General features: G+C 42.3%; 1 protein-coding gene across 2 annotated transcripts; it reads right to left on the bottom strand.

Moving 5' to 3' along the window:
• Positions 1-489: 489 nt before the first annotated feature.
• Positions 490-10957, bottom strand: LOC107531183 (zinc finger protein 69 homolog). 2 transcript variants are annotated; one of them, XM_087820340.1, is made up of 6 exons: positions 10643-10957; positions 8907-9394; positions 7492-7577; positions 3497-3623; positions 3094-3192; positions 490-1792 (listed from the first exon to the last, which is right to left on the bottom strand). In XM_087820340.1, exons 2-6 carry the CDS (start codon positions 9031-9033, stop codon positions 660-662), a joined length of 1572 nt encoding a protein of 523 aa, XP_087676466.1. In that variant the 5' UTR covers positions 9034-9394; positions 10643-10957; the 3' UTR covers positions 490-659. The 2 variants fall into 2 exon arrangements, with proteins under 2 accessions (XP_087676466.1, XP_016060680.2); XM_016205194.2 differs by lacking the exon at positions 10643-10957 and having other exon boundaries at positions 3094-3189; positions 8907-10492.
• Positions 10958-12059: the final 1102 nt, after the last annotated feature.

Below are 12059 nucleotides of genomic sequence, written 5' to 3'. Positions count from 1 at the left end.
TGTTATAATTAAATGATAAAAGTAATGTGCAGATGCATTTGTATAGGAGGTTACCATTTACGCTTAAAAAGAAAAAGTGTATATTTGTATTCTCTTAGATATAAATAGAAAAATCTCTGGAAGGGTACACAAAAAAATTAGTTATAAAAAATGGTTGCTTTTAGGTAGAATTTGGTGGTGGGGGATGGAGAAAAGAGACTTCTCACTTATAGAACTGTCTGTGCCTTACAAACTTTGTACTATATGAAAGTTTTCCCCATTAAAAAAAGTAAAATTTTAACTTAAAACATGGGGGCGGTGACATTTTAAACAGTAGTTCCCAAATGATGATCTGTAAGTCAGTGAATGCCAATGAATAATAATTTAATAATCTACCATGAAATCAGAAAAATAATAATAATGTGTGAATTTTTCATATTGCTGAATTTAGTTGGAAGGAGCATCCTTTATTCTGGATTAGGTACTTTGTATGGAGGTGTTAATAGATAGTAGTTATCAATGTACTGTTTATTTACACAACGGGCAAAATTAGAAGTTGGCATCATTATATCAATAACTCAAGTTTAGAGTCCAGAAATTTAAAAGCATAGAATCACTGATTTGGACTTGGCTTTTGTTCTCATGTTGGATAATCTTTTTTTTATATATATAAATTATTTTTACACATTATTTCTGAGAGCATTCCTCCTGTGTATTTCATGGTGCCGAGTAAGTGATGAATTATAGCTGAAGGCTTTTCCACATTCAGTACATTCATAAGGTTTTTCTCCAGTGTGATGTCTCTGGTGTTTTTTAAAGGACGAGTCATGCCTATAGGCTTTCCCACAGCGGGTGCATTCATATGCTTTCACTCCTGTATGAACAGTTTTATGGTTGCTAAGGTGGATCCTCTGCCTAAAGGCTTTCCCACATTCTTTACATTTGTAAGGTCTCTCCCCAGTATGGATTCTCTGGTGATGTGTTAGATACGCTCTATGACTAAAGGTTTTACAACATGCAGTGCACGCATAGGGCTTCTCCCCAGTATGAATTCTTACATGTTCACTAAGGTGCCTAATTTGTCGAAAGGTTTTCCCACATTCATTGCATGTAAAGGGTTTCTCTCCAGAATGAGTTCTCAAATGTTGGATCAAGCTAATGTTCTGGCTGAAAGCTTTCTGACACTTATCACATACATAGGGTTTCTCCCCAGTGTGAGTTCTGTGATGCTGATTAAGGGAGGAGCGATGCCTGAAGGTTTTGCCACATTCTTCACATTCAAAGGGTTTCTCACCAGTATGGATTCTCTGGTGGGTATTAAGAGATGCGCTTTGACTAAAGGCCCTTCCACATTCCTTACATCTGAAAGGTTTCTCGCCAGTATGAATTCTCATGTGTTCAGTAAGATGAATGGGTTGTTTGAAGATTTTTTCACATATATTACATTCATAGGTTTTTGTTCTTATGTAACTCGCTGGATGATTCATCAGATCTATTTTGTATTTGTTCCTCTGTCTAAGTGTGTCATATTTACAGTACCTCTGTTCTATAAGAATATTTGAGCTCACAGTATTTTCCCCAAATCTGTTAGTTTCTTGGCCCCTCTTCTTGTGGGTCAAGGTGGCTTGTCTTACATCTCTTCCATGGGTGTCCTGATCCCTTTCTAACTCGTTATATTTGGAGACTTTCCTCAATGTGGATTCCGTGACATCACCCCTCATGAACCTTTCCATCATAATGCCTTGATATAACTGTTCCTGTAAAATGTCATTCCTTGCAGCTGACGTATTGGTTTCTGTTTTACTCTTCAAGCCTGAAAGAAACACACAAAAAATAAAAATAACTCATATTCTTTATGATTTGAAAACTCAATTACTATAAAGATTTAGATAACAATACATATGAAGTACATGAGATTTTCATTATATTTAAACATAAGCTCCCTCTCCCTAGTAACCAGGAAAATGACAGAAATAACGAGATACCATATTCAGCCACTAAACTTACAAAAATCTCAGTCTGTCAGTGCCATATGTTGGCAAAGATGCTGAATTCTGGAAACTCTTACACCCTGCTGATGGGAGAACAAATGGATGCAACTGAGAGCAGTCTGGTAAGTCCTTGAGAAGTGATGGAGCACATTATACTCCATGACCCAACAACTTTGCTTCTGCCAAATAGCTCAGAGAAACACTTGCATGTGTACACAAGAGAATACATGCATGACGATTTACTGCATCTTTGTAACATCCAAATTTAGAAACAGTAGAAAGACCTATGAACAGGAAAGTAGATAATTAACGGTTCAATGATTCAACAGGAATGAATGAACATGGTTAAATACAAACAGGGTTGAATGAGAAAAGTAAGTGCAAAGAGCACACATACCATTTATTTAGAGAAGAATATGCAAAACAATGCTCTACATTGTTTAGGGATATATATACAGTAAAAGTATGAAGACACATGTGGGAATAGTAATCTTTAAACTCAGAAGGGCTGGTTATTTCAAAAGGTGGCAGGGGAACAAGGCTTGAAGTCTGGTTCAGTCCTTAACTGAGGTGGAAGCTCCAATGAAACTTGTTACAATGTTCACTATGCTTTTCTAAACATCAAAAATTTTCATAATATGACAAAGTTTAAGGAGATTGTTGAAGACCACTGAATTTGAGAAGGTATCCTGCGGTAATTTCTCTTACAGAAGTTTTCATAAAGTAATTGTTACAAAAAATTAAAATATGTGAGTTAAAAAGAGTGAGAATCGAAGCTGGGATTATAAAATTAAAGTTGGTGAAAGTGGAAATAGAATGAAAGAACTTTAAAGATTTGTAGAATGCAGTGAAAGTCCTGAACAGAGATCTGTTTTCTGTGAGGAGAGACCACATAGTGAAGAAAGAGGGAAAATCAAGTTTAATCTTAATGAGGACAAGACTTCTCTTCCTTCCAACTCCAGAGAGATGTTTGCAAGGTCAAGTGAAGCAAAGGGGTGGCAGAGGGAGGGGTGAAGTCGGTTTAGTGAATGCCCTGTCCAGGGGCCTCACCCTTCCCCACAGCCTAAGAAGACTCTGGGCACTCTGGCCTACATATGAAACGGTACTGTCTGCCTTGGCTCACCTGAACTAGGATGTCCTGGGCCTTCTTTCTCTGTTATCCATGGCTCTTCTCCTTTCTCCAACTTGGAAATCACCCTAGGTTTGGAAAACTCGTATCCTGCTTATGGAGTAAAAAGAGAGTATGAATGTTTATGTTGAGGCCTAAGAACCATCCCCAGAATTTAGTTCCAGTCCTAGGATCTCTGAAAATGGAAAGGGGCACCTCAGCATGCCTTTTGATTTTAGCTCTACAAAGTAAAGGGGGGAGAATCAGATATGGCGTGGCTTGATTTTCAAAGGAATGAGACATCTCTAGCACAGAACCCAAGGCCAAGATCCAGGGAATTCAGGGCATTTAACAATTGAGAAATAATGCCTCTCCTGTAATGGGCCAGATTCTGGATAAACACTGAGCCCATCCTTACCCACTGAGACCAGGTTCCCATAGTTCTCCAGCATCACCTCCCGGTACAGATTCCGGTGCACAGGGGCCAGCTGCCCCCACTCCTCCTGGGTGAAGTTCACAGATATGTCCTTGAAGGTCAGCATTTCCTAGAATATCAAATACACTGCTTTTCAACCAAAGACCACCTCCATCAATGCCCATGGAGTTCTGATAGCATTCTAAATTCTGAGGGATTCTAAACTAGTTTTACTGGGAGCTTCCTCTGGATCTGTTTGGAGAGTCTCTGGAGATTACCATAAACAAGTCAATACATAGAAGGGCAGATGGTCATATATGCCTTAGAATAAATTAAGCAGGATAAGGGGAATAGGGAGAGCCACAGTGAGGGTAGGGATGATCTTCTATGGAGGATGATGGGGGAAGGCCTCTCTAAAAGGGTAATATTTAACCAGAGATGTGAATTCAGTGAGAGAGAGTTTTGTGGAAATCTAAGGGGCGAGTATTCCAGACAGGTGCAAAAAAACTAAGGTGACAGTGTCATTTGCTTGTTTGATGAGCAGAAAAGTGAACAACATCACTGGAGGCAGGTTAGTAAAGGGGAGAGTGGAAGAAGATGAGATCAGAGAGACCCAGGGAACAGAGAGAGAGAGAGAAGAGAGGCTTTTAGCACTTACAGTCACAAAGGCCAATGCATTCCTGCTGAGCTTAAATTCTGGGGCCCTGCTGGAATTTAATGCAAAGATGAATAAAACCTTCTGGAAGTGTAGTCTAACCCCTTCCTAGCTCAAATACTGAAGAGATAAAAAAGATCAGCCTCTCTGCAGTGGTGTCGTAGGGCACTGGTAGCTGAGTTAATCAGAAGTGAACTCAATCAAAGCTGTGTCTCAGCCAGAGCTCAGCCAGAACTCTACAGCTATAGCAGGAATATGAATAATCAGTCCCCCATCTTAACCACCAGAGGAAAGGTCTTAGAATCTCTTAGAAATAAACTGAATGAAACAAACTATATATATATAAAATCCTCCATTGTTCTTTTATATACATTATCTAAACTACAATAAAAAATTGTTAGACATGTGAATAAGGAGAGAAATATGGTCATATAACCAAGAAAATAGAAATCATTAGAAGCAAACCCATAGGTGACTAAGTCATTGAAATTAGAAGACAAGAAACTTAAAGCAATTATTAAAATATGCTCAAGAATTTACAATAAAATATAGATAGAATAGGTGAGAATATGGAGGTAAATGAGGGGAGAGATAGAAATGCTAAAAAATAACTGAATGAAAATTCTACAACTGAAAATACAATATATGAAAAATCCATTGGATGGGCTTAACAGAAGACTTGATCCTGATTAAGACAAGATCAGGGAAACTTAAGAGAGGTAAATAGATGTTATTAAAACTGAAGCACCAAGAGAAAAAAATCTGGATAATATCCAGTCATTTAATATACAAGTAATTAGAATCTCAGAAGGAGATAAGAGAATGGGTAAATATATATGATAAATGTCAGGAAGCGAAGGGGGGGAGAGAGAGAAAGGCTAAAATATTTACAACCCACAGATCTAAGAAGCTCAGCAAGCCCCAAAAGGAATAAATTCAAAGAAATCCATGCCTATGCACTTCATAGTAAAACTGCTAAAGAGTAAAGTTAAAAGGGAAGATCGTACAAGTAGCCAAAAGAAGGTGGGAAAGGAGGAACAAAAAAACATGAAAAGTTGGCATTTATTTTTAAAAGCAGAAGGACATACTACATATAGGCAAATAATAAGAATAACAGCTGACTTCTCATCCCAAACAATACAAGCTAAAAGATCATGGAACATCTTTAAAGTGCTTAAACCAAAGAACAGTCGACCTAGAATTTTGTATCCAGTAAGAAATCCTCACATAGGAAGACTATATAAAGACATTTTTTGATCAACAAAAGCTATGAGAATTTGTCATCAGGACACCCACACTACAAGATATGCTAAATGACATTCTTTAGGCTGAAGGGAAATGATGTCAGAGAGAAACTCAGAACTAAAGGAAGGAATTAAGAATGGCAGAATTGGTAAATATATGGGCACATATGAAAGACTCATTTTCTTAATTTTTTTATGACACAGTGTAGTGTTATTCATATTACAATGTAATATGGGGTTTATAACATGTAAAGGGAAACGTATTATGATATACAAAGAATGGGAAACAGTAAATGGAAATATAAGACTTTCATATTATATGTGAAATAGTATAATATTAATTCATAGCAACTGTGATATGTTAAAAAAAAAAAAAAAAAGCCTGCCTGGCCGGGCGTGGCTCAGCAGTTGAACATCGACCTAGGATCCAGGAGATCAGGGTTCGATTCCCTGTCAGGGCACATGCCCGGGTTGTGGGCTAGGCAACCGATTGTGACTCTCTCATCATTGATGTTTCTATCTCTCTCTCTCCCTCTCCTTTCCTCTCTCTGAAATCAATAAAGATATTTAAAAAAAAAAAAAAAAGCCTATTGTAATGGCTAGAGCAACCACTAAAACAAACCAAAGAAGTATAGGTAAAAAGTCATTGGAGACATAAAATGGAATACTGAAAAACTATTCAATCCAAAAGAAAGCAGGACAGGAGGAACAAAGAATAGATGGGACAAACAGCAAAGAGCAAGAATGTACACTTAAACCCCACCATACCAATGATTATGTTAACTGTAAATGGACTAACCGAGCAAGGCCCAGCTATATTTAAGAAAGTCATACTTTAAATATAAAGACAATGAGAGGTTAAAGTAAAAGAATGGAAATGGCTATACCATGCAAACAATGACTAAAAGAACACTGGAGGAACTATATTAGACCAGACAAAGTGGACCTCAGGAAAAGGAATATTACTAGGCATAAAGAGACATTTCATAATGATAAGGGTCAGTTCATCAAGAAGACAACAATCTCGCACATTTATGCATCTGATAACATAATTCAAAATAAAGCAGAATTGGCAGAACTAAAGTGAGACAGAGACAAAAATCACAATAATTAGAGAGTTTAACATGTCAAAATAGAACTATGCACTTTCTTAAGTGTTTTATCCTATATATAAATTATACTTCAACTTTTTAAAATTTAATCTTGTCCCAAGTGCTAAGAATCCCATCAGTTTTTGATAAATATCAGGAAGCAAGGAATTCCAGAAAAGTGCAATGCAGAGACAACTTTTTAAATAATTAGGCTATTATTGCTTCTTCCATATTTCTCTAAATAAATCTGGAATGCATTTCAGTCCTAAAAGGTATTAGCATCTGAATTAGCTGAGAAAACTGGGAATGTAAGTAGCTAAAAAATACTGCCCCAGATCATCAAGCAAGTAAATTCAAGACATGAGTTCAAATCTTGTACCATCTAATTTTAGAACCCAAGTTCTTTTCACTTAAAACTCTTCTGTCCTCAAATAACATCTCCTTTATAGTGTTCCTTTTCCACTTACTCAACAATTTTCCTTCTGTCTCACCTATCCTTGCACCAGGCGGTGAGGATACCCATTTCTGACAGCCTGTTGTACCTGCACCTGTGGCCTATTTCTTCTCACTTCTTCGGCTGCAGTTTGACCTCTGCTCCAAATACTCTAAGGGTCATCTCATGAAGTTCACAAAGTGATATGTGTACCTCACTAAGAATGTCAGAGCTTTCTTCTGACTTACAAAGTTTGTTTTTCAGTATGAAATACTCAAAAAAATATGAGGCTTATCTTAGATCCCAAGTGGTATCTGTGGGTTTTTGGAGGCTAGAATTGTATCATTCATTTTGCTTTCTTTACAGAAATTAGCACAATGTTAGAGTTACATGGAGGAAGGTATAACTTCTATGAGTAGATAAACTGCTACCATCATGGCCCTGTTTTCTGTGCTCTGAGTATCCTAGGTTGAATCTGTTAGCTTCAACAACCACCCACTCCAAAAAATAAAGGGCAAGTTATAGCCTTAAAAACTAAGAAGCATGTCAAAAAAAATGAAGGGAAACCAACCGACCTGGAATTCTGCTGTCCTGGCCCCAGAGGTCCCTTCATCCTTTAAACTTTCTCCCTGGGTCTCATCAGTATCCTGAGAGAGCAGAGCTGGGGAAGGAAAAGAGCCATCAGGTTTGCATCTCACCAAACCTCCCAAATTGAAAAACTGCCTGCAGACCTGCTGAATATGGCTCCTCTCTCAATACACTCACAAAGAGGGACATTTAGAGTGGCTCCAGGACACTGGAGCCTCCTTAATGAGGAGGGTCTACAGTGCATTGTTTTGGGTATTAGTATTTCCCAAGGGTCAATCCTGGTACAAAAGCACAGCTCTACCAAGCCAGTCCTTTGTTCAAAGGTTCCCAACAAGAAAATAATCCAGCCACTTCCCATGGACTTCAAGGCACTCTACAGTCCACCTGAGGCATATCTTTCCAGCACTGGTTTCCTATAATCACCATTATCTGTTGGACATGAATACGGACCTCAGTTAGATTACAATAGTCTCCATTCTCTGAACCATAAAAAAAACTTAGACATCTTTCAAGGCCGAATTCAATGCTATCTGCTTTGTAAAAATTTCTCAGATAAGAATTGGAAAAATGTTTCCTATCTCTTGTCTTCCAAAAGAAGTTCACCATAGCATTTTCCTGCGTTACCTTCTATTATTTTGACCTGGTGTGTCTATCTCCATCAATTAATAATTAGCATTAGGGATTGTTATTCATTTTTCCATCTCAAGATGCTTAGTAAATTCCCTGCCTGACACAGCTAGAAAACAATAAATACTGGCTGAATCTAAAGTGTTAAAGGTATGAATTAAGAGACCACGTGAAACACACAAATTCCTCTATCCATCTATCCTGAGCAGACTACTAAATAATATGTAATCTTTGACATATTTCCCACTCAACCCACATATTTCAAGGTAAAATGAAAGTAATCAAGCATGTCATTCCTTCCTCTCAGTGGAAAATGGTAAGAACTGATATTGGTTTGGAGCAAAAATGACTGAAACTTGTGAAGGAAAGCCATTGGAGGGCTTAAGGTTGCAAAAAGCTTTGACTTTGCTGTCCATGAATCACGTTTACACACTCGGGAACTGCTGGTGGGGAACGTCTTGTGTTCTGTTTTCCTGCTGTATGTAGTATTGGAGATGCAAGAAGCATGGGGCAGCGTGGAGCACATGTCAGCAAGAAGCCCGTGCTGAGAGCACAATCCTAAGTACTGCCTCCTTGGGAGGCAGCAGGTGGAGTACATTGGAGTGCGTGCCTCTGTATTATTCTAGAGGAGCAACAAGGCAGGAGAGGCGGGATCTAGAAGCAATCACCACACGGTCAGAACTCCAGAACTCTCAAGCTCTCCCCTTCCCAAAAGCCACAAGCATGAGCCCCAGAGACCTGCCCCTTCCATCCGCCTCCATCAGTCTATTCTCACCTTCTCCTTCAAACATCTTCGTCACGTCCTCCCACAGGGGCATCCCCTCCTTGGCCTTATCTGGATGATGCAGCTTCACCCAGGTGCTGGCCTCGGTGGGCAGGGTGATCAAGAGCTGCTGTAGCATGATGATGTCTGCCCAGTTGGGCTTGTCGACTTCTGGGGAGGAAACCGCCAGAACCTCTGCTGAGAAGCTTCACAGTTGTGCGGTCCTCCTCTGATCACAGTCTCTTGTCCTCGGGGCTCTCCTTTGGCATGTTCCTGCAGCACCAGAACCTGGGGGCTCCTAGAGGCTGATGTGACTTGGGTGAGTCTGAAAAACGGACTCCTGTCTCAAATTAAGTACTGCCTCCTTGGGAGGCAGCCGGTTGTGTAGGTTTGAGTGCATGCCTCTGTCTTCTTCTAGAGGAGCACAAGGCAGGGGAGGAGGGATCCAGGAGCACCCTCAGATAGCCAGAAACCCAGAACTTGCAGAAATATATTTAAAACTGCAAAAGATCCAAAAACAAAGATTTGGCACCAATGTGGGAATAAGTATAATCAATGCTCTTGGAGGTGACTCTGTCTCCCAGTTCCATACACATATATACAAACAGCCAAAGATACACAGACATGCACGGATCCTGCCTTGACTTCCCTCCTTATAAGCTGCATGCATCTTCTACCTGGATACAGACTTGAAAGAGGGCAGCTTTGGAATCAGACAGCCCGGGTTAGAATCCTGACTCTTGCACTTAAAAGCTCTAAGGCACTTCAATTATCTGAGCTTCAGTTTCTTCATCTATAAAATAAGAATAATAATTGTACTTCATAGGGTTGTAAAGTTGATTAATTGAGACAATGGCAGGCACGTAGTAAACCTTTAATAAACATTACTATAAAACTTTTGCTTTAATGCTGCTTCACAGCATTATCTTTTTAAGTTTTTGTTTGTTTGTTTGTTTGTTTGTTTATTATTTTAGAGAGGGAGAGATATCCATTTGTTGTTCTACCGCCTGGGATGAAACCCCTTGGCCCATCAGGAGGATGCTCTAACCAAGTGAGCTATTGGGCCAGGGTATTTTAAAGTTATTTTTAAAAACAAGAGATCTCAATTTAAAGTTCATTTCCAGTATCTCAACTGCACATGGCTGCATTTTCACATGGGCGAGCAGTGACAAGACACATCACCACCCACGTGGCTGCCTAGCAGAGGGCAAGTCCTTTTAGCCTCTCTGTTAAGATGTATCCTGGTTTCAAAAATGTTAACATTGGGGGAAAGGAGCATGCCTACAAATGGAGGAAATACAGTACTTCGAGTATCATGAGGACTACTGTAGAACTGTTAACAGGCAGTGTTGGGAAAAAAAACCCCAACAAACTCAAACACTTCGCCTGTCTCATCCAGCCCCCTGGCATCCGAGCAGGTAGGTCGCTCCACAGCGAACAGGTCCAGTATATCCGGGGCCCCAAAATCAGTCCTAGCTCCGTGAAGGGAGGCCGACCCAACTTTTTGAAGTTTGTGGGGAAGGGTACGTGGTTTATGGGCATCTCTTTTTTTCAGCTGTGACTGGAGCAGAGACAGGCTCTGCATCCTACCGACTGGCGCATGTGGGAAAGATCCTGCTGCTGAATATATAAAAAGTAAATGTCTTGTTGCCAAAGTGGAGACATTTATGGAACGGTTAATGCCAGGGAAGCTTCCTTTGGAAGATGCCCCTTCTCACTGCTCGCAGACATGCCCCCCTCGTACTTACGGACTCGGGACACGGCGGGGGCGCCTCCCGCTGCCGGATGGGCCTGGGCGCCGGCAGGGCCGGGCGCGCGGCGTGAGCGCGCTGCTCCCGCGGCTTCCAGCTCCAGAGGGGTCTCTGTAGAGGACTGCTAGCAGGTTTTGTTCTTTCCCAGCCTTCTGCAGACAGACCACATTCCCACGCAAAACGACCATTCTTCAAAAAACGGCAACGTTCACGGCGCCCCCGAACGGGAAGTGGGTCTTCTCCAAATTCCCCGAGAGGCGGCCTAGGGCGGGTGCTGCTGCTCCGCATCCACCAGCGTGGCCTGTGCCCGCCGCACCTCCAGGCGCGGGGCTCTGGGGCCCGCAATGGGAGGGGCTCCCTGCACCGGCTGCCCGCAGACCTCGGCTGGGATACACCTCGCAGGCTGCGGTTTCAACGCCGGGGCGGCGGCAGCTGCCGGGTCAGCCCGCGCCCCGCCTCCTGGGCTGCGCGCCCGGCGTCTCCCTGCGCCCCGGCCTCAGGGCGCGCCCCGGTCTCCCCGCGCCCCACAGCCGCCCGCGCCGCCGGTCGCCCCTAGCGCTGCCCGGGGTGGAGCCCGGGCGCGGCCCACCCACGCGGCCGCCCCGCCCCCAGCCCGGCGCCCGCGAGTCTTCCGGCGGGGTCCGCGCGCCCGGCCGCCGGCTCCGCCCACGAGGGACGCGGAGGGGCCGCCCGCGCCGGGGGTGCGGGGCGCGCGCGAAAACCCGGCACCGGCGGCGACGGAGCGCGCGCCGCCGGGCTGCGCAGACCCAGGGGCAGCTGCCTCCCGGCGGGGCCGCGGTTCCTGACGGTGGTCGCGAGAGACCGCGTGGACTGCCCGCTCTCCCGTGGGGAAGCCCCTCTTCTGTCATTCATTCATTCATTCATTCACTCATTCATTCACTCATGCATTCACTCATTCATTCACTCATGCATTCATTCCCTCATTACTCACTCATGCATTCACTCATTCATTCATTCATTCATTCATGCATTCACTCATTCATTCACTCATTCATTCACTCATGCATTCATTCCCTCATTACTCACTCATGCATTCATTCCCTCATTACTCACTCATGCATTCACTCATTCACTCATTCATTCCCTCATGCATTCATTCATTCCCTCATGCATTCGTTCACCAGCTGTCGCAGTGCCTACGATCTGCTCCGCATTGTTACAGGATCTGAGGATACAGCAGTTATCAAAATGCAGCCCGCTTTCTTGGATCTTAATTCCAGTGAGATTAAACAAATAAATAGAAAAATAGATAATATCCCAGGTGATAAGGGCTATGAGGAAAAGGGAAGCAGCGTGTAGAGTGGGAGACAGGATAACTGGAGTTCCTCTCTCTGGTAATTGTGGGCTAGGATATTTATATCAACCCACCTCAGAAAACAATAATATTTAAAAG

The sequence above is a fragment of the Miniopterus natalensis genome, chromosome 9 (assembly GCF_054644295.1).
Source record: "Miniopterus natalensis isolate mMinNat1 chromosome 9, mMinNat1.hap1, whole genome shotgun sequence".
In the NCBI taxonomy this organism is placed as follows: domain Eukaryota; kingdom Metazoa; phylum Chordata; class Mammalia; order Chiroptera; family Miniopteridae; genus Miniopterus; species Miniopterus natalensis.
This window is presented reverse-complemented; position numbering and strand designations above follow the sequence as displayed.

Excerpts from the sequence above, each read along its gene's own strand:
- LOC107531183 (XM_087820340.1), bottom strand. The coding sequence starts at position 9,033 with ATGCTACAGCAGCTCTTGATCACCCTGCCCACCGAGGCCAGCACCTGG. Across the intron at positions 3,624-7,491 it reads CCAGGACAGCAGAATTCCAG|GAAATGCTGACCTTCAAGGA; the intron begins GTCGGTTGGTTT and ends TTGATATTCTAG. Across the intron at positions 1,793-3,093 it reads CCCAGGACATCCTAGTTCAG|GCTTGAAGAGTAAAACAGAA; the intron begins GTGAGCCAAGGC and ends TGTTTCTTTCAG.